This window comes from Prionailurus bengalensis, chromosome D2 (assembly GCF_016509475.1).
Source record: "Prionailurus bengalensis isolate Pbe53 chromosome D2, Fcat_Pben_1.1_paternal_pri, whole genome shotgun sequence".
Lineage (NCBI taxonomy): Eukaryota > Metazoa > Chordata > Mammalia > Carnivora > Felidae > Prionailurus > Prionailurus bengalensis.
Window position 1 is genome coordinate 60,502,522 of NC_057351.1, and position 26,472 is coordinate 60,528,993.

Sequence of the window (26,472 nt, forward strand, 5' to 3'; positions counted from 1 at the left end):
CTGGCAAAAGCTCTCTTAAACTGTGGTCTGTGAGAAATGGCTTTATAAGTAAGGAAACTGGAAACACTTTAGTCTGGAGAAGAAAAGACTTTGGGATGAGGTGTGGGGAGTGGTGAGCTATGACCTACAACAGGTGTTTTAAAAATATTGAGGTCCAGGGGCGCCTGGGTGGCTCAGTCGGTTGAGCGTCCGACTTCAGCTCAGGTCATGATCTCACGGTCCGTGAGTTCGAGCCCCGTGTCCAGCTCTGGGCTGTTGGCTCAGAGCCTGGAGCCTGCTTCCGATTCTGTGTCTCCCTCTCTCTCTGCCCCTCCCCCATTCATGCTCTCTCTCTCTGTCTCAAAAATAAATAAACATTAAAAAAAAATTAAAAAAAATAAAAATAAAAATATTGAGGTCCAGCCATATGGAAGAGGAATTGGATTTTTTCTTTGTTGCCCAGAGAAGAGAACTAGGAAGCTGTTAACTATTCTTTTGGATGTAGAATAATTTTCTAACATGCATAGGCCTCAGGAGGCAGTAAACTGACCATCTCTGAAGTTGTCCCTGTAAAGTCTGGGCAGCTGCTAGCCAGGGCCTTTGTAGAGGGGCTCTAAGTGCTAAGTATGGGGTTGGTGATCTGGGAGCTCAGACCACTGGGCCCAGATGCCACTTAATACCTGCTGATTTTTCTTCTAATCCAGTGTGCTTATGACCGCTTCTGCTGTGCTCCAGTCTGGCTTTCTGCAAATAGCCTGCCTCCTCCTCCTTGATGCTTTCTGTCCCACAACCCTCCAGGTCTCATCCAGCTGGGTCATCTCTGAGAACACCCATAAATACCATAGCTGTGTTTCTTGATGTAAACTATGGAAGTAGGTTAGTTTCCTGAGCCAAAAAGTAGAGTCCTGGCTCCCTGAGGAAGATGTCTGCTCTGCCACAGTGGATGGATTAATCTTTTTCTTATAAACAGTGGTTGTGTTTTCCAGTGATAGAATATTTCCAATGAATAACACTTGCTTAATTTGTATAGTACATTCAGCACATAGGGCAATTTTGATGTATTTTAATTCATTTATTTGATTCTAAAAACTACCCTGCAAGGTAGATAGTATGATCATGTTTTGATACATAAAGAAACAAATGCAGAGAATTTAAATGATTTGTTTAAGGTTGTAACCTTAAACAGCAAAGAAAAATGCACCCAAGAATAAAGCAAAGGGAAGTACCATTACATGGAGACCTTTCACTCGAGGATCTGGTTTTGCCTTTTCCCTGAGGGTAAATATCATACATTTAAGGTGACTGTTTGCCCCCATGATCTGGTAGAATAAAATCAGTCAATGCTGAGTGATGCTTTCACCTCACACCATGGTGGCCAGTGACAGAGCTAAGAGAAGTCAGTGTTTCATTAATTTATCTTTTCTGAAGTTGCCAGAGATGACGCCAACCAAAAAGCTTTCTGGGTTAAATGTTGATGTTTCAAGCAAATGGCCCATAAACACATGAAAAGAAAGATGTCATCTCACTCAAAATAAGAGAAATGCAAGTCAAACTACCCTCAGATACCACTTCTCACTTGTCAGATTGGTAGATTCCAAGTTTGAGAGCGTATCCTGTTGTCAAGCTGTGAGGAAACAGGGACTTCCATGTGTTCATGGTGGGATGCAAAATGGTGCTCTCCCTGTGGAAGAGAACATATCAATATCCAGCAAAACACATCTATTTACCCCTTGATGCAGCAATTCCACTTCTAGGAATCCCAAAGACATGAGCAAAAACATGAAAAGATACTCACAAATGGCTATTAGTTGAAGCAGTGTTTGTAATAACTAGCACAAGGATCTTCTTATGACAGCGGTGGGGCCATGAGAGGAAGTGGAAATGTGTGCATGTTTAGTCAAGCCTCTGTTTGACTATCCCATTGGCCAGAGTAAGTCCCATGGTCAAGCCTAGGATCAGGGAGGGAGGGGACTACAAAGTTACAAAATTAATACCCTCAGAGATGGTATTAATTGGGGCCATTAATGCAATCAGTTTACCGTAGGGAATTTGCAGTCTTTTGTGTAATTCATACAGCATGGTTTATAGATTTATGATCTTGATCATATAAATAGAATACACTCTAAGTTAACAAGATGTCTCTTAAAATGTATAAACCCAACTACTCTATTTCAGATATTTCAGTATACATTAGCCAGTTATATTTGGGAATATGAATCCTTATCATTCTGTGCAGTAAAAGATTTGATGGCAATAATGGTAACACCGATGAGGATGACCAGTGGAACTGCCTCGTCAAGAATATCTGTGCAATGTTCTCAGTTATTTAAAATGTCCAGCAAATTAATCAAGCAAAGAATTCTGTTTTTCATATAGCCTAAAGATTTGTTGAATATTCAGGGATATGGAATCAAGTGTGTGGTGGTAGTGTAACCAAAATAAAACTATGGCCGTTGCAATCTTGAGAAAGAAAAAAAAAAAAAAAGCAATGCAGAGAAAAGTATCTATAGTGAGTTTCATTTATATAAGAAAACATGTTTTTCTTTATGTTTTTAAATGGAAGGGTAAACCATAATATTTTTTAAATGGTAATCTATGGGAGAAGGAGGGAACAGATGGAGAGGACAGGAAGCCAACTTCTCTGAATATATCTTGTTCTTAGATTTATGACTTTGGAACCATTTAAAATTTTATATAATTATAAGACAAATCAAAATGAGTATTTTTGTGTGTTAGCTTTTTTTTGTGCTATAAAGCAGATTATCACTAAATTAGTGGCTTAAAAGAACACACATTTATTATTGCCTCTTTGGGTCAATAGTCTGGGTATTGCTTAGACTTCACCGGGGTCTCACAGAGTCTCACAAGGCTGAAATCAGTGTTTGCTGGGCTGCATTCTTTTTTTTTTTTTTAAAGATTAATTTACTTACTTTTGAGAGAGAGAGAGAGAGAGAGAGAGAGAGAGAGCGAGCATGTATGTGAGTGGGGAAGGGGCAGAGAGGGAGGGAGAGACAGAATCCCAAGCATGTTCTGTGCTGTCAGCACACAGCCTGACACGGGGCTCAATCCCATGAACCTCGAGGTCATGACCTGTGCCAAAACCAAGTCAGACACTTAACCCTAACCGACTGAGTCACACCAGGCGCCCCTGGGCTGCATTCTTATTTGGAGCCTCTGCTAGGGATGGATCTGCTTCCAGGTTCCCTGAGGTTGTTGGCAGAACTCCTTTCCTTGTAGCTGCAGGATTCTGGGCAGCTTGCTTCATCAAAGCAAGCAATGCAGAAAAGTGTGGGGGTGGGGTGGAATGTACAGTCCTTTTTTTAAGGCCTTTTACCTTCATCCAGTCAAGTCCATCAAAGGTAATCTTCCTTTTAATTAACTCAAAATTATTTGATTTGGCCTCATATCCATTAGGATGGATACTATTTAAAAAACAAAAGGGGCTCCTGGCTGGCTCAGTTGGTGGAACATGTGACTCTCCATCTTGGAGTTGTGAGATTGAGCCCACAATTGGGTGTGGAGATCACTTAAATAAAATCTTAAAAACAAAAAAACAAAAACCACACACCAGAAAATAACAAGTGTTAGCAAAGATGTGGAGAAATTGGAACCCTTGTGCATTGCTGGGAGGGATGTAAAATGGTGCAACCGTTATGGGAAACAGTATAGCGATTCCTCAAAAAAATTAAACATAGAATTACCATATGATGTAGCATTTCTGCTTCTGGGTATACATCCAAAAGAATTGAAAGCAAGGTCTCAAAGAGATATTTGTATACCGATGTTCATAGCAGCATTATTCACAAGCCGAAAGGTGGAAGCAACCCACGTGTCCATCAACAGATGAATGGATAGACAAAATGTGGTATATCCATATAAGCGAAAATTATTAGGCCTTAAAAAGCAAGGAGATTCTGAGCATGCTACAACATGGATGAACTGTGAGGTCATTATGCTAAGTACTTAGAAAAAAGTCACAAAAAGACAAATAATGGATGGTTCCACTTATATGTGGTACCTGAAGTAGTTTAATTCACAGGGACAGGGGCTGAAGAGAGGGAGTGGGGAGTTAGTGTTTAATGGGTACAGAGTTTCAGTTTTGTAAGAAAAGAATTGTAGAGATTGGTTGCATGACAACGTGGATATACTTAACACTACTGAACTGTAAACTTAAAGATGGTTAAGACGGTATATTTTATGTTATGTGTATTTTACTACAATTAAAAATTAAAAAATTAAAGCACCAATTGATTTGGGTTCTTAATTGTACCTGTAAAATACCTTCGCTTTTGCCATATTCTGTTAGCAAAATGCAAGTTACAAGTCTTGTTCACTCAAGGTGTGAACACTGGAGGTGGGGAGGAATTTTGGGGGCCACCTTAAAGTTGGCCTACCAACACTTCCTAAAAATTATAAGCAAAATGAGACAAATGAAATTCATAGCGTATCCAATGGATATCATAACAATACACATAGATTTTAAAACACAGTAATGTGACTGTAGACCTCTAATCTATCACAAAGGCAAAAAAACCTATTTTCAGTGATCATATTGTTAATAATAGTGTTATTCTGAAACTAGTATACACATATAATAGGATAAAGCAAATAAATGATTATATTAGAAACCAAGATTTTCGGGCACCTGGATGGCTCAGTTGGTTAAGCGTCCAACTTCAGCTCAGGTCATTCATGATCTTGAGGTTCATGAGTTTGAGCCCCAGGTCCAGTTCTGTGCTGACAGCTCAGAGCCTGGAGCCTGCTTCAGATTCTGTATCTCCCTCTCTCTCTGCCCCTCCACCACTCACATGCTGTCTCTCTCACAAGAAAAAATCAACAATATTTAAAAAATTTTTTAAAAACCCAAGATTTTCAGGAAGAGAAAAAGAAGCACAAATATAAAATCAAATAAATAAAAATTCTGTGTTCTTAAATTTTAACTGGAAATATTGATGAACTTGAGATTATTTTCTCTTTTTGTTAAAAATGTGTATTTTATCTTTGTTTACTGAAAAAGTCTTGAAACAATAATCCAGTAGCAGTAGACACTTCTGGTTCCAGATTGTGGTCCCCATATACTATTTCTAAAACAAACTAAGGCTTTTTGGAGAAATTTCCAGTTCTGGGGCAGAAAATATACAGGATGAGCCTATAACATCTTTTTATACCAGAAAACAAGGCAGCTACCAAAGATTGTCAGGGTCATATCAACAGACCCAAGAGAGTCTCTATTTTTAGAAACATCTACCAGCCAAAGATGGAATAATATAAATATTAATAACAATCACAACTGCAGTGGATTGAGACATATCAAATATATTAAAATCCATGTGTTCATAATAATACTTAAAAAGGCAAACAAACAATGGAAAACTTCACTTACCATGTTTAGAAGATTTGATAATTTATTATTCTGAAAGTTAGTGAATAATGGAAAAGAACCACACTTTCTGCCTTTCCTATATAAATTACCTCAGGGTACCTTTAAAGAAGATTTCCAGCAAGAAAATTATAAAGAGTGATAGAATAGTTTTTGGAACCTTCTAATGAAATACTGGATCTAGCAGTTGTCATCATGGTGCTAACCTCACAATCTCTGGCTCTAACCTTTGGCGTTTACAGGAAACACCAAGGGACGAAGGAACATGCTAAATGATGGCATGGGGATGCAATCAGCAAAATTCAGACTTTGGGGAATTTTACTGGACAAACAACCTGGTTCCTTCAATAAGAAAAAAAAAAAGAGGAAGAGGGAAAAACTTTTAGATGGAAAAGACTTAAAAACTAAACCAGCCAAATGCATTGTGTGGCCCTTATTTGGATAGTAATTTGAACAAACCAACTGTAAAAGACATTTATAGAAAGTCAATTTAGACAATAACTTTAATAGTTGACAATACTAAGAATCTACTGCCAAATTTTTTAGGTGTGATGCTTGTAATCATAATTATGTTTTTAAAAGAGAATACTTACCACTTAGAATCTGTACTAAAATACTTATGGGTGAAATGATATGGTGTCTGAGATTTGCTACAAAAAATCCTATGGGGATCACGTGGGAATTTGGGGGTAGGGTTATAGATGATTTGGGGATTGCCCATAAATTGATAATCATTGAGGCCAAGGGATGGGTATATGGGAGTTCATTGTATTATTTTCTCGATTTTGGTTGAAATTCGCCTTAACAAGTTATGTGTGTGTGTGTGTGTGTGTGTGTGTGTGTGTGTGTGTGTGTGTTTAAAGCCTGAGTTTCAGACCAGGAATGGAAAATAATTTTTTTAATGTGTTTTGGAGACATTTGAAGTCCAAAGCTATATGGTGCATTGGCCAAGCCCTAGTGGATTATGTGAAAAGAACTCCTTGGAAACCGTCTTCTTTAGTTCTCAGGTCACCTTCATACCACCTGCTTTCCTTTCTCTTCAGACTGTCTCAGTATGGTTGGTGGATAGGAAGAAGGATTGAAGTTTATTGGTTTGGTTTGATTGATTGATCCCGTTTTCTCTGCTGCCAGGCTGAATCTAGTGACCCACTCAGCAGCGGCTTCTTCCTGAGAGTATTAGGGCAAAACCTTGTGCTCCACAGCAGGCCTGCCCTTGAATAGTTCCATACTTGGTTACACTTGAACTTGCAGTCTAGGCGAGGATAGACTTTTTTTCTGTAATGAGGGTAGCGCTAAAGGTAACAATTTCTGCTTTGGTCTACTTAACTTCTTACCTGGCTCCAGAAGGTTTCTCTTTTTATATTAATTGGAAACCAAATGCTTTATATACACAGGGTCAGGGCAGAACCAGATTCTCCTTTTGAAAGATGCCAGAGCCACATTTTGTCCTCATCATCCTCTTTCCTGAAGGGAAAAAAAGATGCTTATTTTGCCTGCACCTCCCTAGCCCATAAGTGCCAAGAATACAACTCTCTCCACTCCCAAAAACAAACACAAAATGACAACAAAGCAAAAAAGTTTATCCTAAAGTAGTGTGTCTGTCCCTCCAGATTTCCAGACTACTGCAAAGGGGTAAAATGCCTTTCCTCCTTGGAATTTAGGCAGAATGAGGGCGATGCTAAAGTTCTTCGACTTAAGAGAATGTTATAGGGGCGCCTGGGTGGCTCAGTCGGTTAAGCCTCCGACTTCGGCTCAGGTCATGATCTCACGGTCCGTGAGTTCAAGCCCCGGGTCGGGCTCTGTGGTGACAGCTCAGAGCCTGGAGCCTGTTTCAGATTCTGTGTCTCCCTCTCTCTCTGCCCCTCCCCTGTTCATGCTCTGTCTCTCTCTGTCTCAAAAATAAATAAACGTTAAGGGGCGTCTGGGTGGCTCAATCGGTTAAGCGTCCGACTTCAACTCAGGTCACGATCTCGCGGTCCGTGAGTTCGAGCCCCGCGTCGGGCTCTGGGCTGATGGCTCAGAGCCTGAAGCCTGCTTCGGATTCTGTGTCTCCCTCTCTCTCTGCCCCTCCCCCGTTCATGCTCTGTCTCTCTCTGTCTCAAAAATAAATAAACGTTAAAAAAATTTTTTTAAATAAACGTTAAAAAAATTAAAAAAAAAAAGAAGAATGTTACAGATGCAGTGCATCAGCTGTGTCCACCCCTAACAAATGGGAATAGTGGATGTGTGCAGCCATCATCACCTGGCCCTGTCTGGTTGTTGATCTATAGATGTGTCTACCATTTTGATCTTAGATTTTAGCAAGTGCGAATGGGAAATAATGTACAGTGTACAGAAATAGGACTAAGAGCAAAAGCAGCAAGGGAGAGAAAGGGGATTGTTTTAATGTAACTGACTATAACCACTAAGAGAAGAAGAAAAACAAGAAAAGTTTGAAGTCTGGCAAGAGTACCAGCATCATTAGACTAGTTAATTTAAGATAAGGTGCGGTGTTTGTTCAAGAACTTAAATGCTTTAGCTGGTGAAAGTGCCACTGGTGACATTTTAGATACAAGCCAAGGATGGGCACCTGGGTTCTGGGACCACCCAGTTCTGTAACCGCTGCACTCAGAGTGGCATGGTAGCCAGTGTGATGGCTGCTGGAGCCGCCAAAGGAGTTCGCACTGCATGCCAGAGATGTGCATTTAATTTAATTCTCATTTAATTTTTTTAAGCATACAAATAATACATAAATCCATCTTAGAAGTTAACAGAAGTTAACAATTCAGACTCTATGAATCAAGCCAAAGTCCTCCTTGACCACACAACCCAATCTCAGGCCCCCTCCCCAAACCACTTTATCTGTATGGTGGCTTCCTTGCACCAGACCAGACTTTTTCTGTGCTTTCACCTCCTTCTGGGTACCTATAGAATGGTTTAGGTTTATGTATATATTTTTTTCCCTTTTTTTTTTAAAGTAAACTGTATCTCCAACATGGGGCTCAAACTCACAACCCCCAGATGAAGAGTCCCATGCTCTACCAACTGAGCCATCCAGGTGCCTCTTTCCTTCTTTAATGTAAGCGAAACTGTTCTGTCCTTAACAATTGGACTTTTTAATTAACTGTGCGTCTTGGAGATCTTTCTACGTCAACATATAAAGATTTATCTAATTCCCTTTTACTGCTGCTCATGATTTTATAGTATGGATAAGCCGTATTTTAACCTTCATGCACATTCAGATTGTTTCCATTTCTTCACTGTCACAAACAGCACACAGATGTTGTGAGCATCCTTATTCATTCCTCCTTGTGCACGTGTTTTGCTCTAGGGCAGATACGTACTACGAGGTGGAACGATTAGGTCAAAGGGAAAGTACTTTCTATATTAATAGATTCTGCCATGTGGCCCTCCAAGGTGACTGTGCTACTTTACAGATGCTTGGCAGCATCTGTTGTAGATGTAGACCTACCTAGTCTCTTCAGGAAAAAGATGGAAAGAGTAGAAGCATGTGCTTGATTTTAAAGCTTCAAAGCATCTCCTGGCACTTTTGAGGGGGGGTTGAAATGTATATAGGGACTGCGCATTTAAAACCCTCTATAGTTATTTTGGCTTTAAGAACAAAGGGACCTGCATGCAGTTGGCAGGCCCTCCGTGCCGGCTCAGGAGCGTGAGAGGAGCAGGAGTGGGTTTTGCCCAGTTACAAGCCTCCGGGCAAAAGACTTCTCCTTCTCGTACTGACAGGTGTCTAAACAGATGGAGCTGCCTTAAAAGAAAAGTGAAAGCATCTGCCAGCTTAGGACTCAGGGCTCTCTGGAAATGGAGAGCAAGGATCTGTATTCCTCATAGAAGAGCGTGGCACATAGAGGGTGGACGGACAGGATTTGTGACAGCAACAAGCTGTGGCAGGTAAACCCTGCTGAGCTCTGTTTGCACTGAGGGGCTCACCCTCTGGGGCGGGGGAGTGGGGTGGGGAGTGAGGCTGTCCTGCCAGTCCTAAAAGTCCTGCAGGCCCCAGAGACTCGCTTGTGGGTGAGAGTCTCCCGAGACCCCAGCAGCTCGCCAGCCTCCTGCCTCCACTGCTCTGACCCCTATTCCAGGTTGCTGAGCTTCTCTGCCTATAAAAGGGATTTTCCTTACACTTCACTGTTTGCCTTCATGATTGTGGCTTTGAGGGAGAAGGAGGAAGCTGGGGAGCCAGAGGTTTTTGAGAAAATACATAGGGAAACAATTTTGAGTCTCTTTTGACTGGCTTTCTAATCCTTGGCGATTCCTTTGATTCTGGGCAAAACCTAGAAGGAATATCCTTTACGTTTCCTTTCAGTTTTGTAAGAACAAACATGTCCCCTCGCTCTTCTTTATTTAATTAAGTGGTACAGCACATTCATTTCCCTCGCAGTGTCTTGCAACCACATTTAGCCAAATTAATATCAGACAGAACTGGTTGAGGAAAGCTCTCTAACCAAACACTCAAATTAACTTTTCAAGTCATGAAACTGCACTCAGAACCTTCAAAGGGGCCGGGAGGAGTTCATTCTTTCTTCTGCCGCTCGACCGGGTTGGAGAAACTTGTCAGCCAGCCACCATCCACGCCATCCAGCTATGAAGAACTCTGCCGGACAGCTTCACACGTCCAGGGAACCTGCTTCTCTCCCTCCCCCCACAGTTTGTCTGCCTTCTTGCTATTTTTTCTTTCTTAAAAGAAAATGGCCTTTCTTTGGAGAAGTTTGATCTGAAACCCTGCAAGGGGGGTGTGCCATCATGCTCCTGAGATCTCCTTCCCTGCAGGCATCTTGTCTGCTGTGCATGTGTGTGTGAAGAAGAGCGGGGGCGCCAAATTCTGTTGTTTTGTACCAGCTGAAGCCTCTAAGCTCTAGAATATCCCATCCTTTTATATGTTCTCCTTGCCACGCTGAAGTGTTAGAGGGGAATCAACCCAGGACCTATTTATTTTTTGCTCCTCTGTGATGTGCGTTCCTCACTGCTCTCAACTGCTATCCCAAGTTCCTGAGATGGGCCTTGCCTTACCACTGCTGCAAGTCTCTAAGCTGAAATCCTAGCCTTGGTTTGGAGATGGGGAGTAAGGGCCGGCAGGCAGGGAAGTGCTTACCCACCGCTTTGTTTGGATTCCTGGAGGAAGGAGAGCTGCTGATCTTCCCCAGCGAGAAGAGGGTCTGTGCCACTGGTCCTTGGATGGGTGCTGTCATGTGAAAGCAGTGGAGACCTGGAGGAGGCCCTGGGTCTTAGTGCAGTGCCTGGGGTCGTACTCTCCCCAGAATCGGCATAGCATCTCATGGCTGTGTTGAGGCCTCCAGAAATGTAATCTGTAGCAGTGACATTAGGCTGTCCTATACCCTATGCCCTCCTAAAATTTTGTAGGCTCGAGAAACAAGTAAACAAGGCACACACATCCCTCCCCTCCCCACAGCTTGGCATAGAGCAAGGAGAAAGTACCTGGGCTTTAGAAATTAGGATAGGGGGGCGCCTGGGTGGCGCAGTCGGTTAAGCGTCCGACTTCAGCCAGGTCACGATCTCGCGGTCCGTGGGTTCGAGCCCCGTGTCGGGCTCTGGGCTGATGGCTCACAGCCTGGAGCCTGTTTCCGATTCTGTGTCTCCCTCTCTCTCTGCCCCTCCCCCGTTCATGCTCTGTCTCTCTCTGTCCCAAAAATAAATAAACGTTGAAAAAAAAAATTAAAAAAAAAAAAAAGAAATTAGGATAGGATTCCGTGAGAGATCCAGCGGGGGCAGTGGGCCAACTCATTGGCCCCAGTTAGGACCATCTGGGCTGGGCAGAGGCTAACAGGACTGACTTTGAACGTTGCCTCCTCCACTGCTCTGGCCAGGGCTGGTTCATTCAGCAAAACCTCCAGGTTGTCTCCTCTCACTGGGGTGTCATGAGGCTGCCTGGGACTGTGCAGGTTTGTGTTTCAGCCCCCATAAGGATATTTCAGTTTGTGGGCCTTCAGTTGACTCTAAGGGGCCGTCTTCTTTTTTTTTTTTTTTCAACGTTTATTTATTTTTGGGACAGAGAGAGACAGAGCATGAACGGGGGAGGGGCAGAGAGAGAGGGACACAGAGAATCGGAAACAGGCTCCAGGCTCTGAGCCATCAGCCCAGAGCCCGACGCGGGGCTCGAACTCCCGGACCAGGAGATCGTGACCTGGCTGAAGTCGGACGCTTAACCGACTGCGCCACCCAGGCGCCCCTAAGGGGCCGTCTTCTAATCTCAGAGGGAGCCTTTGGACCCAGCTCCGCCGAGCAGGCCACAGTGGCTGCAGTAGCCTCTTAGGCCTTCTCAAGAAGGAGGGTGGGGTTGGGCAGTTGCCAGATGCTCCCCTTGGGCCTTGGTTTCATGCTGGGACTTTCAGGAGACAGGAGGACAGGCTTCCTGACGCTTCCCTATCAGCAGTCTGTGTTGCTGGGGGCGTGTCTGGCACTTTTGGCATTTTAGGGAAGAACTGCTGAGCCCTCCTAGTAACCAGCCAGCTCTGGGTCTTCATACAGGACACTTAAGCCCGCGTTGTCAAAGCAGGTATGAGCATTGGTGTGATGTGTGAGCGCCAAGAAGGCAAGAAAACTGGAGACCGCTTCTTGCGAGACTGTGATGGCGACCCCATCGTTCAAAAATTTGACCTTGGAGTTGACAGACTCCAGTCTGCCAGCCTGCTTTGCACCACCTCCCATTTTCCTGCACTCTCTAAAATCCCCCTTGTATACCAGCCACTCCTGTGACATCTGGCACAATTCAGCAGGGTTTCCTGCCCTTGCCCTTCATCCTCTCAGAGCACTCTCTCAAAAGTGCCTTTGACTTCAGGGGTCCAAGCTTCAGCCATGAGAAACCCACTCTTTCCCGCTCTGGAAGACAACATTAACCCATTTTCTTCCGACCAAGTGAATTAATTCGAGTAAAGGGTGTGGGGGGTGGAGCACCGCTTTCCAAACTGTTGTGTAAAACATCATCGCTGGGACTGTACTTTCACACAGAATGGAGACCCACAGTCATTTTCCAGAGTTGGGATGAATTAAGAACTCTTAGAGAATGTATTTGTTCCTCAGTGTTTCAAAGGCAGCACTAATTATTTTACAAACAATGGCTGTTTTCTTCTGCAACCCATTTCCCTAGATTTTGCTAACTTCTTATATCCGGCACAGCCCAACTTCAAACAGCTAGACTAAAGCTGGGTGTTTGGGAGGTGGGGGTAGGGTGAGGGCCAATCTGAGGGGCCTGTTAGCACTCGGGTTCCCATACAGTTCTTGCCAGGGGGTTGTTTGCTAATGGGGAAGGAGACACAGAGTAGTGAACCCTTTCTTTCAGCTAAGCAAGGGGCAGAAGTATACCCAGCAGTTTTTGGACTCTCTTTGCCAGCCTGGAGTGGCCTTCCCCCCCTGTGACTTTGCCCAATAGGCAGCAGCTGAGGGAGGTTTCTCAGGGTACTTGGAGCTAGAGCTCAGAGGAAGAGGGAAGGGAAGGGAAAGTGAGCATCCAGGCTTCACCTGGAATGGCCTGCCTTGAGACCCTAGAAGGCCCCTCTGCTAATGTGGTTTGGGTGGAGGTCCCAGGGATTTGCATCCTAATGTCTTGGTTAGGACACTTCAGGGAGCTGAAGAGAGAGGAAATGGCGCCCCTCTAACCACTGGACTGAACAGCTGGGCCTCCGACCGAGGCATTATTAGCATTTGAAAACCCATCTGAAGGGGCCGAGAGCTTCCTGGGGTGGGCGCTGGGGCCTGAGTGCTGAGGCCCGCAGTGGCTCCACACAGAATGGGGCCGAGCATCCAGGGCATAAAGACCAGACTGGACTCAAGAATGAGCCCATTGTGGCTTTGTCCCAGGCTTGAAAACTGTGACCAAGGCTCTTTCATTGTTAAGAAAGACTGTTTCTTGGCCACAGCAGAGCTAATAAGTCTGGTTCCCCCACCAGGCAGAGCTGGGGAAGAAAGACCATGTCCTATGCTGGAAGGTTGTTAGCGTCTCACGCTCTAAACCTTTCTGGTGTGGTTATGCGTTCTCCTCTCCCTTCCTTCTTTTTAACTCACTCCTGATCCCACGTGTGTTGGTCCCAGAGCAGCCACTGGGTCCGTCTCCCTTTTCTGCCTTAGGGTCTCCCCTCCCAGCTGCCTAAATTAGGCCCCTTCCCAAATTAAACCTGTACGAGGTATTTTTTTTTTGGTCATTCTTATTTCATTTAAACAGTTTGGGTTTGTACAACAATTATTTTTAAACCCGGTCCGTTCTGATTAATAAAACATCATGGCTCCAAAACCGTTCAGCCTTTTCCCTGTTTCCAATTTCTGTTCCTGTCAGGTTTGGAGTATATTTGTATAGACCAGACAGCCAGATGTGGGTCAGGGGAGAGAACTTGACCAACTCTTTCTTAAAACAGGAGCGATGGTGCCACCTACTGGCCTCTGCTGTGAGCTACAGGCTCTGTGGCAGGTTCTTGATTTCTGGTAGAGGGACTAGGACCTGGGCAGGAATAGCTGTACCGTATTCCAGTACAGGAATAACATGCAACGGTGGAAAGCAAACTGAGGCACGCTATTCCCTGCTTACAGATGAGGAAACTGGCTTGGGAATTGTGGTTGGGCAAGTTGCTGAGGGTTGTAACTAGTAAGGGGCAGAAGCAAATAGGATCTGGGCCTTCCCAACTGCAAAGTTAACCACGACACCAGGGTTTGCCAAAGCCAGCTGGAGATTTTAGTTCATGACTGGAAAAGGCATTCAATGATCCAAATAGTGAGGACTCTCTTCCCTCTTCAGGTCTCTGATTCAATCCTTCTGATTTATCAGTTTGATATGACTCTTTAAACCTCTAATGGCTCTTCAACTCAGTTTTTAATTCATTTCAGTTTTTAATAATGTCAGGTAGATAACAGTAGCTGTTAGAAATTAAATTTGTTTTCAGGAAATCGCTTTGCAGTTACCATAAGCAACACTGATTTTCCTTTTATTTTCCTGATTTAGTAGTAATATGAAGTTTCCTTTTAAACTAAGTTTGTTTAGGTTTTAAAAAGTGAGTCAATCTCGGTAAATGCAGGTTGTCATACAGCTGGTACCAACACAGAAGTGTTACGGATGACTCGAAAGTTTGGGTAATGTGGCACTGTGCTCACCATCACTGATTTGCCCCCATGACTTCAGGCAGTCTGTCTCACGGATCCTTTCCCGATTTGTGGAAAATGAAAACATTGGTCATTCAGGTCGTGTAGACCATAAAATGCTGTGATGTCTCGGCATTATGAGTCACATTTCTCCCAGGCCACAGCTTACCTGAGAAGGTAGTAACCAAGAATCCAAGACCTTGGCTTTGCTTTGATTACTTTGCCTTTCCCTCAAGATTCCTCACTTTCACCTACTATATTCTTTATTTTTTAACATCTTTATTGAGATATAATTCATATACTGTGTAATTCACAGTTGTGAAACTGTCACCACAATGAACCCCAGAACCTTTTCATCACCCCCCAAAAGCAGTGCCATACAAGTCACTAACCATTCTAGCCTTAGGCAACCACCAATCTCTCTGTCTGCATAGATTTGCCTATTCTGAACATTACATACAAATGGAATTGCATATGTCCTTTTGGAACTGGCTTCTTTCACTTAGTATAATGTTTTTAAGGTTTGTGTTATAGCGTGTATCAGTAATTCATTTTTATTGCCAAATAATACTCCATTGTGTGGACATACCACATTTCCTTTATCTTTTTAAAAAAAAAAATTTTTTTTTTTTAGTGTTTATTTATTTTTGAGACAGAGAGACAGAGCATGAGCAGGGAAGGGGCAGAGAGAGAGGGAGACGCAGAATGTGAAGCAGGCTCCAAGCTCTGAGCTGTCAGCACAGAGCCCAACGCGGGGCTCAAACTCACGAACCGTGAGATCGTGACCTGAGCCGAAGTCGGACGCTTAACCGACTGAGCCACCCAGGCGCCCCTCCTTTATCTTTTCATTAGTCGATAGACATTGGGTTATTTCCCACTTTGGGCTGTTGTGAATAACACTGCTGTGAACATTCATGTACAAGTCTCTGTGTGAACGTGTTTTCATTTCTCTTGGGAATATACATTGGCTTGGAATTGCTAGGTCATATGGCAGCTCCAAGTTTAATCATTTGAGGGATTGCCAAACTGTATTCCAAAGCACTCCACTATTTTACATTCCCACCAGCAGTGAGTAAGGGTTACAATTTCTTTCCTTACCAACACTTGTTATTGTTATTTTTAATTGTAGCCACCCTAGTGGGTGTGAAATGATGGTATCTCACTGCTGTTTCGATTTGCATTTCCCTAATGGCTAATCACGTAAAGCATCTTTTCATGTGCTTATTGGCTATTTGTATATCTTTCTTGAAGAAAAATTCTATTCAGATCCTTCACCCATTATAAAGTTGGATTATTTGTCTTTTTATTATTGGGCTGTAAGTTTCTTTGTATATTCTGGATACCTATAAGATCTATGTAGATATTTTCTCCCATGCTGTATATTGTCTGTTCACTTTCTTTTCTTTTCTTTTAATTGTGTTTAGGGGCACCTGGGTGGCTCAGTCAGTTAAGCGTCCGACTTTGGCTCAGGTCATAATCTCACGGTTAGTGAGTTCGAGCCCTACATTGGGCTCTGCTGACAGCTCAGAGCCTGGAGCCTGCTTCAGATTCTGTGTCTCCCTCTCTCTCTGTTCCTCCCCCGCTCGCACCCTGTCTCTGTCTCTCTCTCTCTCTCTCAAAAATAAATAAAGATTAAAAAATTTTTTTTAAATAATTCTTTTGGGTATATATCCAGAAGTAAAATTGCTGGATCATATGATAATTCTATGTTTAACCTTTTGAGGAACTGTCACACTGTTTTCCACAGTGGTTGCACCATTTTACGTTTCCAGGAACAGTGCACCACAGTTCCAGTTTTTCCACAGCCTCACCAGCACTTGTTATTTTTTGGGTGGTATTTCGTTTTGTCTTATAATAGCCATCCTAATGGTTGTGAAGTGTCCTCTCATTGTGGTTTTGGTTTGCATTTCTTTTTACTTTGTGAAAATACTCTTTGCAGCCCAAAAGGTTTTAATTTTAATGAAGTCCAATTTATCTCTCCTTTGTTGCTTGTGCTTTTGGTGTCTAAGAAACCACTGCCTAATTTAAGGTCAGAAGATTTATTCCTGTGTTTCTTAGAGTTTTACGGTTTCAGCTCTTATAGTTGGGCGTATGATCCATTTTAAATTAATTTTTGTTTATGGTGTAAGGAAGAGATCCAACTTGAGTCTTTCGTGTGTGGATATCCAGTTGTTCCAGTACCATTTTCTGAAAAGACTGCCTTTCTTGCATTGAATTGCCTTGGCACTCTTTTCAAAAATTAATTGGTCATAAATGTGAGGGTTTATTTCTGGACTCTAAATTCTGTTACATTGATCAAATGTCTATCCTTATGCTAGTACCACACTGTCTTGGTAACTGTAGCTTTGTATCAAGTTGTTGTTTTTTTTAATTTAATGTAATCTAATTTCTTAAGTTTACATCCAAGTTAGTTAGCATATAGTGCAGCAATGGTTTCAGGGGTAGATTCCTTAATGCCTCTTACCCATTTAGCCCATCCCTCCTCCCAAAACCCCTCCAGTAACCCTCTGTTGTTCTCCATATTTAAGAGTCTCTTATGTTTCGTCCCCTTCCCTTATATTATTTTTGCTTCCCTTCCCTTGTGTTCGTCTGTTCTGTATCTTAAAGTCCTCATATGAGTGAAGTCATATGATATTTGTCTTTCTCTGACTAATTTCACTTAGTATAATACCCTCTATTTCCATCCACGTAGTTGCAAATGGCAAGATTTCATTCTTTTTGATTGCCGAGTAATACTCCACTGTATATATATACCATATCTTCTTTATCCATTCATCCATCGATGGACATTTGGGCTCTTTCCATACTTTGGCTATTGTGGATAGTGCTGCTCTAAACCTTGGGGTGCATGTGTCCCTTCGAAACAGCACACCTGTATCCCTTGGATAAATACCCAGTAGTGCAATTGCTGGGTCGTAGGGTAGTTCTATTTTTAACTTTTTGAGGAACCTCCATACTGTTTTCCAGAGTGGCTGTACAGTTTGCATTCCCACCAGCAGGGCAAAAGAGATCCTCTTTCTCCGCATCCTCACCAACATCTGTTGTTGCCTGAGTTGTTAATGTAGCCATTCTGACAGGTGTGAGGTGGTATCTCATTGTGGTTTTAATTTGTATTTCCCTTATGATGAGTGATGTTGAGTGCTTTTTCATGTGTCGGTTGGCCATCTGGATGTCTTCTTTGGAGAAGTGTCTATTCATGGTTTTTGCTCATTTCTTGACTGGATTATTTGTATTTTGGGTGTTGAGTTTGAGAAGTTCTTTATAGATTTTGGATACTAACCCTTTATCTGATAATGTCGTTTGCAAAAAGCTTCTCCCATTCTGTCAGTTGCCTTTTAGTTTTGCTGATTGTTTCCTTCGCTGTGCAGAAGCTTTTTATTTTGATGTGGTCCCAATAGTTCATTTTTGCTTTTGTGTCCCTTGCCTCTGGAGATGTGCCTCTGGAGAAGTTGCTGCCACCAAGATCAAAGAGGTTTTTGCCTGCTCTCTCCTCGAGGATTCTGATGGCTTCCTGTCTCACATTTAGGTCTTTCATCCATTTTATTTTTGCGTATGATGTAAGAAAGTGGTTGAGGTTCATTTTTCTGCATGTCGCTGTCCAATTTTCCCAGCACCACTTGCTGAAGAGACTGTCTTTATTCCATTGGATATTCTTTCCTGTTTTGTCAAAGATTAGTTGGCCGTATATTTGTGGGTCTATTTCTGGGTTCTCTATTCTGTTCCATTGATCTGAATGTCTGTTTTTGTGCCATGTATCAAGTTTTGAAATCAGTAGGATTAAGTCTTCCAACTTTGTCTTTTTCTTCCTTCCTTCCTTCCTTCCTTCCTTCCTTCCTTCCTTCCTTCCCTCCTTTCTTTTTAAAGATTTTATTTTTTTAAGTTTATTTATTTATTTTGAGACAGAGACAGCACAAGTGGGGGAGGGGCAAAGAGAGAGGGAGAGAGAGAGAGAATCCCAAGCAGACTCCACGCTGCAGCTGTGGAGTCTGACGTGGGGCTCAAACCCACATTGGTGAGATCATGACCTGAGCCGAAACCAAGAGTCAGTCGCTTAACCAACTGAGCCACCCAGGGGCCCCTAAAGATTTTATTTTTAAATAATTGCTACACCCAACGTGGGGCTCAAACTCACAACCCCAAGATCAAGAGTTGCACACTTCACCAACTGAGCCAGCCAGGCACCCCTGTTTGTCTTTTCAAGCTTCTTTTGGCTATTTTGGGTCCCTTGCATTTTCATATGAATTTTAGGATCACCATGTACATTTCTGTAAAAAAGGCACCTGACATTTTGATAGGGATTGCATTGAATCTGTAGATCAATTTGGGGAATATTCCGGTCAACAATATTAAGTCTCTCTTTCTGTCCATGAATACTGCATTTTTTCATTTATTTAGGCTTTCTCTAAATCCTTTCAACAGTGTTTTGTAGTTTTCAGAGTACAAGTTTTACACTTCTTTTGTTAAGTTTATTCCTAAGCATTGTTTTCTTTTTGATTCTATTGTAAATGGAAGTTTTCTTAATGTTCATTTATTTTTGAGAGACAGAGAGCACAAGCTGGAGAGGGGTGGAGAAAGAGGGAGACAGAATCCAGAGCAAGCTCCAGGCTCTGAGCTGTCAGCACAGAGCCTGACATGGGGCTCAAACCCACGAACAGCGAGATCATGACCTGAGCCAAAGTCGGATGCTTAACCGACTGAGCTACCCAGGAGCCCCTTAATTTCATTTTCAGATTGTTCACTGCTAATGTACAGAAATACAAGTGATTTTTGTACATTGCTGTTGTACCCTGCAACCTTGCTGGACTTGTTTATACTGATAGTTTTTTAGTGGATTCCTTAGGGTTTTCTATGTACAAGATCATGTCATCTGCAAATACATTTTCATTTCCTTTCCAGTTTACCCAGATTTTTGTTTATTTTTCTTGCCTAGTTGCCCTGGTTAGAACCTCTAGGACAATGTAAAATAGAACTGATAAGAGTAGGCACCTGTGTTCTGTTCCTGATCTTAGAGGAAAATAATTTAGTCCTTACTATCAAATATGATGTTAGCTGTAGGTTTTTTGTAGATGCGCTTCTATAGTTTGAGGAAGTTCCTATCTCTTCCTAGTTTAAGTGTTTTTATCATAAAAGAGTATTGGATTTTGCAAATGCTTCTTCTTTGTCTATTGAGATGATCCTGTGGGGTTATTTTTAATCTTTATTCTATTGATGTAGTGTATTACATTGAATTTCTTATGTTACATTAACCATGTATTTCTGGGATAAATCTCACTTGGTCATTGTATATAACCCTTTTTTTTATGTTGCTATGTTCAGTTCACTACTATTTTGTGGAGGATTTTTATGTCTATGAATATGGGATAATGATCTATGGCTTTCTTTTTTTGTAATGCCTTTGTCTGGCTTTGGTATCAGGGTAATATTGGTTTTATAGAAAGAATTGGGAAGTGTTACCTCTTCTATTTTTGTTGGAAAAGTTTGTGAAGAATTGGTATCAATTCTTTAAATGTTTGGTAGAATTTGCCAGTGAGGCCATATGGGGTAAGCTTATTGTGGGATAAGCTTTTGAATTAACTAATTCAATCTTTTTTACTTGTTGCCTTGTTTCTAACTTGTAGATCATGCAAGCTGGTTGTAGACACATGTTTCTGTAAAAGGAGAAGGAATCTGGGAAGAGCAGGCACAGCAGGAATTGGGAAAAATGAAGGTTTCTAGTTGACTCTGCTTGGAGATGTGTCTTCTCTCCCTTTATCACCCATGTTTCCTAGATGAAGTAGTCTTCTTTCACCCTCATAAATGAATGCTTTTGAGGTTAGGACCAAAAAACTGAGCCTCTTAGGTGGAAAAAGTAGTTGTATAACCACGCCTGACACAGGAGGGAATTAGTATTCAGACCGAGACAAGTGAGAGCAGAAGCTCTCTCAGGTTTCCCTGGCTGGTGTGTGTGTGTGTGTGTGTGTGTGTGTGTGTGTGTGTGTGTGTGTGTGTGTGTGTGTATGCGCGCGCGCACGTTTTCATGTTCTGCCTTGCCTTAAATATCAATAAAAAGTGAAGATTCCCCAGCTGTTAAGGTTCCCAGGTCATAAGTGATAGACCACAATGAACTACCATATAGCCATTTAAAGAATGAGGTAGCAGGTGCCTGGGGGGGCTCACTCATTAAGCATCTGACTTTGGCTCAGGTAGGTCATGATCTCACAGTTCATGAGTTTGAGCCCCATATCGGGTGAGCTTGAGCCCCGTTTCAGGTGAACACAAGCCCCGCTTCAGGTAAAAACATGAGCCCTGCTTCGGGTGAGCCCCACTTCTCTCTCTCTCTCTCTCTCTCTCTCTCTCTCTCTCCCTCTCCTGCCCCTCCTGGGATTCTCTATCTCTGCCACTCACTCTTGCTCTCTCTCTCTCTCTCTCTCTCTCTCTCTCTCTCTCAAAAAAAAAAAAAAAAAAAAGAATGAGGTAGCTTTTGGAGTGCCTAGGTGGCTCAGTTGGTTAAGCTTCCGACTCTTGATTTCAGCACAGGTCCTGATCTCATAGTTTGTGGGATCGATCCCTGAGTCGGGCTCCATGTTGATGGTGCAGAACCTACTTGGGATTCTCTCTCTCTCTCTCTCTCTCTCTCTCTCTCTCTCTCTTTCTCTCTCTCTCAAAATGAATAAACTTAAAACATATTTTAAGAATGAGGTAGCTTATTATGTGCTGATATGAAATGATCCCCCAAGATATATCATTAAGCAAAACATGCAAAACAGTGTGCTGCCATTTGTATTACAAAAATAAATAAATAAAATAAGGGGTGGAGAGAACTGTAGATGCACACAGGCTGGTAAATGCAGAGCACCTTTGGAAGGGTGCCGAACATAAGAGTCAGGGGTCAGGGGTGACTTCATACCACATGGGTGTTTTCTTCTGTGTGGTTATGGTACCCTAAACAGTTTTTTGAAGTGATGAGCCTGTGTGAAGTACAGGGGTGAGGCTGTGAGTTGGCCATGTTGGCACATTTCTCCTGGGCACAGTGTCTGTGTTTTCATGGAAACACCTGTCCCTCCAGACTATACATCTCTGCTGAGGTGTGTGAGGCCCAATTTAGATCTCCATGTACTTGAAGCCTCCAGTGTTCCTCAGAAATCCCTGTATCTGTCTACCTGTGGGAAGCCAGGGACCAATTTCAAAGGCCCTCCACAGTTGTTGGTTCTTTTTAGAACACTTTCAGCAGCACAGAAAAGGATTGGAACCAGGCATGTGTTTTTTCCAAGGTGAAGTGCTTTCACTGCCCTCTAGCCTCCCTGAGGATTTCTGGCCAGGTGGTCCCACACTAAAGCACTTTATTCTTTTTTGGCAGACCTGATCATGGCTCCCTCCCACCCCAAATAAGTTTTTGGATGTGCCAGGCCAAGTGAGCATCCACACTAGCAGGCTGTCCTATTCTACTGAAGGCTGGCAGAACTGGCAAGCAGGGACACGTTTGGTTTTGGGGGAATATCCACAATCTTTTCTCCCATATGAGTGAATGCTTCCCCTGGAAGGCTGGGCAGCTTCCCAGCCCAGGCTTCTCAGATACCAGGGTTCCAGGCCTAGATGCGAGGCCTCCAACACTGAGCGTCGCCATGTCTCTCCCACAGAGAACACCTTCTGCAGTGGGGACCACGTGTCTTGGCACAGCCCTTTGGATAACAGTGAGTCAAGAATTCAGCACATGCTGCTGACAGAAGACCCACAGATGCAGCCCGTGCAGACACCCTTTGGGGTAGTTACATTCCTCCAGGTGAGGCGCGGGTCGGACATGGGCTCAAGCCTTCCCTGGGCGAGAAGTCCTAGTAGGACAGAAGGGCTTGGGCAGGGGAGGTGAAGGGAACAGGAGATTCCCTTCAGTCTTCTTGCATTTTCTGTCCCCTCTGATGGTTCGTCAGGTATAGTCGGATGGTCTGATTTAGCCTGCTGAGATGGGAGAAGGGGGAAAGGTAAGGGGCCATGTGGGGGTGGCTGGAGAATGGTTGTAGTTGAGTGGCTAACAGGGTGGGTATTTGATGAACTAGTAAAGACCCAGACAGCAGTAGGCACAGGACCTCCTAGCAGGAAGGCAGTGTCGGGCTGGCCTTGCCCTCACCCGAAGGGGTGTGCCTCCACTCTGGCTGCACCTGGGCTCGCTTGTGGGCATGATGGTGTCTGTGTGAAGGTTCACTTGTTTCCCTTAAGGTTTACATAAAGGCCCAGCCCCTGACGAGGAAGGAAGCTTTTCTGCAAACTTCCGGGGCCCTTTGGTTGTCATTCTGAGCTTGAAGGGTCTCAGAATCTCCTCTGTTTACATTCCCTGTGATCATAGCCCCGGCAGGAACATCTCGCTGAACACCCCCTGCTTCCAGGGACGGGCTGAGGACCCAGACTGATTTTTGCCTCTGTAGTCTAGGGCTAGACTTTGTGTCACCTAGACACAAGTCTGGCCCATTATAACGGGGCAAGGGTCAGGCCTTAGTGCCCCATCTGTGAATTCTTCCATCTCCTAGCCAGGCAGCTATTCTCTCCTAGCCAGGAAACCGTCCCATTTTGCATAGACCAGCCTCTGACCACAGATCTTGCCTGTGGTCCCCCAACTTGAGTTGACCCTAAAAAGAGCCTAGGTGGTGGTTCTTCTGGGGCGGGGGGTGGGGCAGGGGGGAGTGGTCATTAACACACAACCGCATCTTGTCCCCGGGGTCCCAGATTGTTGGTGTCTGTACCGAGGAGCTCCATGCAGCCCAGCAGTGGAACGGACAGGGCATCTTGGAGCTGCTGCGGACGGTGCCTGTGTGAGTACACCCCCAGCCTATGAGGTGGGGGCCTGGCTCCCTGGGCCTGGGGGTGGGGGTTCCTCCTTAACCCCGTATGTGGGCTTCCCCTTACGTTGCTTTTCAGGCACCGATTTTTCATGTCAGGGATTCCTACCGACTTGCTCCCTGACAGCCCCTGACCTCTAACTGCTCCCCTGTGTTCTGGGCCTAGGGAAGCAAACAGGGCAGTCTGAATCCCCAGACCATCAGCCCCAGGCCCTCAGTTACCATCCTGTCCCCTTTCCTTGTCCACAGCGCTGGCGGCCCCTGGCTGATAACTGACATGCGGAGGGGAGAGACCATATTTGAGATCGATCCACACCTGCAAGTATGTCTTGAGTGAGGAAAACGTTTCTAGCACATTCTGCCTAGGCCTCTTCCAAATAACACTGGCTTTCATGCTGGGAAAATGGAGGAGTTTTATTTGTGAGTGAATAGAAATACGGCATGATTTCAACTTGTTCCTTGAATTCTGCAGAGCACACAGGGAGCAGAGATTTCAGGCCAGGAAACTTGCCTCTGACACGTGTCTTTTTGCATTTAAAAAGGAAGAAAACGGTGGGGGGGGGGTGTGGCAGGGTGCATCCAGGTGGCTCAGTCGGGTAAGCCTCTGACTTCATCTCAGGTCACGATCTCGCGATTCGGTTCGTGAGTTCGGGCCCCGCGTCAGGCTCTGTGTTGACAGTTTGGAGCCTGGAGCCTGTTTTGGAATCTGTGACTCCCTCTCTCACTGTCCTCTCCCCCGCTCATGCTCTGTCTCTGTCTCTCAAAAAATAAATAAGCATTAAAAAAAAAAAAAAAAAGGATGAAAATGGGCACCTAGGTAGCTCAGTCATTTGAGCATCCAACTCTTGATTTCAGCTTAGGTCATGATCCCAGAGTTGTGGGATCAAACCCCGAGTCGGGCTCCTTGCTGAATATGCAGTCTGTTTAAGATTCTCTCCCTCTCTCTCCTTCTGCCCCTCTCCCCCACTCTCTTTCTCTCTCTCTTTCTGTCTCTAACATAAAAAACATTTTTTAAGGATAAAAAAAGGATGAATTTTATTGTATGTAAATCATACATCAGTACACCTGACATAAAAAAAAAAAAAAAAAAGATCAGCAGCAGCTACAGAAAATCAATATTGCTTGCCCAGTATTCTTCCTCCCACTTCCCCTTTCTTAAAAGAATATAGACTGCCCTTCAGGGAACCACCCCTCCACCGCCAGCACCCCATAACCGACGGAGCAGGTGATACTGACCCCATGACCCAGCTGCAGTGGGAATTCTGATGGATCTAATGATCGTATTCCCCCCTTTTAGATACATCTTCCCCTTGGGCAGTCAGACTCCAAGCTCCTCCCCTGGGGAGGCTGGCATTCTTTGATGTCTAAAGGAAGTCTGTATACATGCAGGCCTGCAGTTGCCCACTCACTGTGACCCAGCTGTGCAGTGACATCTTTGGTTTCTTAGAAGAAACACTCTTTGCATGCAAGTTAATTTTGAAAACCACCTAGAGCATAACTTCCTTCCTAATGGGCTGCTCATGAAACAGGACAGCAGACAACTAAGAATGTCCCTGGCTTGTGTACGCTTTCTTCTACTTCCCCCCACCAATTGCAGGTCATTGCCGTCTCTGAACCTTTTATGTTTCTGTAAAAATCTGGTAGGCCGTGGGCAGGCACTAGGAGCTCCATGTCCTTCAGGAGGAACGAGAGGTGGCAGGCAGACATACAGCCAGCAGTCCCTGTGGGTTCTTTACTGTAGACCTGTGAGTTCTTGGGCAGAAGCCCTCCTCATTCACAGATGATGCTCCTCTATTTTCCTCGTGCCTGTAACACTGAAGTTTTTAAATTGCTGGGAGGATCCTTTGTTATCGCTGCTTTATACTTGGTTTCCCTGTAGCTTCTGCTTATGCAAAAACCAGGAACCATGAAGGTTTGTTTCCCTCTGTTTGCCTATGTCATTGTTCGGCAGCCACACTGGGATCCAACATGGGCCACTGTTTAGCCCCTGTCATAAGTGCCAAGTACTAAGAAAGAACTTGGTCCTTTGAACTAGTAGGATAAGCAGCCTGTCCTTCTCTGCATGCCAAGAACAGTTCTCCATCCTAGTCTTGGGGCTCTGCTGAGACCAGCCAACAGGACCCAGAGCACCTACTGGTCTTTGAAAGCAAGCAGGAGGTGTTGGGGGGCTGGCTCAGTGGTAGAACACACAACTCTTGATCTCAGGGTCATAATTTCAGGCCTCACATTGGGTGTAGAGTTTACTTAAAAATAAAAAATGAAAATTTAAAAAAAAAGGGGAGACCTTGGTAAGAAAGTCCAGCTTTCTCACCTGATTGCCCTGTGCACCAAGGGGAATTCTGCTGTACTCGTTTGTAGCTGTCTGGGGCCTGCTCATAGGCAGTTCATTTTAAAGCTGGCTCCTGTTCCTTTGCTCCAGGCCCTGCTACCAGCCAGCTGTGTGCCTAAAGAAGTCCCTTCTCCGCGTCCTAATTCTTTCTTTTTTTACTTGTAAAGTAAGTGGGCTGAACTAGTTGAGTCAGGAGACCTCCTCAGCTCTTTGCTTAGGTGAGTGTCCTCAGGGCAGCCAATGGAAAGGGAAAAACTCAGACTCTACCCTGAGCAAAGCAGGGCCCACATGCTCCTACCTGGAACATGGAGCTGCTCCTGCCGTCGGCCTCTCCCTGTCACTGCTCAGAATCCCCTGCTTCGGGGTGCCTGGCTGGCTCTGTCAGTAGAGCATGCAACTCTTGATTTCAGGGTTTCAAGCCCCACGCTGGGTGTTAGAGATTCTTTAAAAATAAAATCTTAAATAAAAAAAAAAAGAATCCTGAGCTTCACCTAAGCTGATGGTAGCGCTGGAAAGGAGGCATCAGGGCGGGGCCATCTGCTACTGGTCTCAAGAAATAAGGACCTTTCCTTGTGTTTCCACACATAGCTCCCTGGCTGAGCAGCAGGCTGGTGTGATGCCTGTGGAGCCGCAGGGAGAGGGTCAGGCAGACAGCGGGGTGCAGGCTCTTATTGAGGTGCTTTCACTTAGGAGCTTTATTTGGCCCACGTGGCTGTTTATAAGCAATGTTGCTAGAGCCTTCCAGATGACCTTTAATCCAACGCCCAGCATCACAGAACTATGTTTTACCAGAAATCCCAGGGATGTTTGGGTACAGCTCTTCCTTGAGGCTATTTGGAGAGTGTTTGGACTCCACAGTGCCAAGGCCTGCACAAAGGAAGGGCCTCTGGTGGGGT

General features: G+C 44.1%; 1 protein-coding gene across 5 annotated transcripts in view; it reads left to right on the forward strand.

The window, feature by feature from the left end:
- Window positions 1–26,472, forward strand: part of SUFU (SUFU negative regulator of hedgehog signaling) — a 125,117-nt gene that overhangs the window by 58,277 nt on the left and 40,368 nt on the right. For all 5 annotated transcript variants that reach the window (XM_043597386.1, XM_043597388.1, XM_043597389.1 and 2 more), the window contains exons 4-6: window positions 22,057–22,199; window positions 23,135–23,220; window positions 23,497–23,569. In XM_043597386.1, the coding sequence (XP_043453321.1) occupies window positions 22,057–22,199; window positions 23,135–23,220; window positions 23,497–23,569 (302 nt within the window). The remainder of the gene's footprint in view (window positions 1–22,056; window positions 22,200–23,134; window positions 23,221–23,496; window positions 23,570–26,472) is intronic.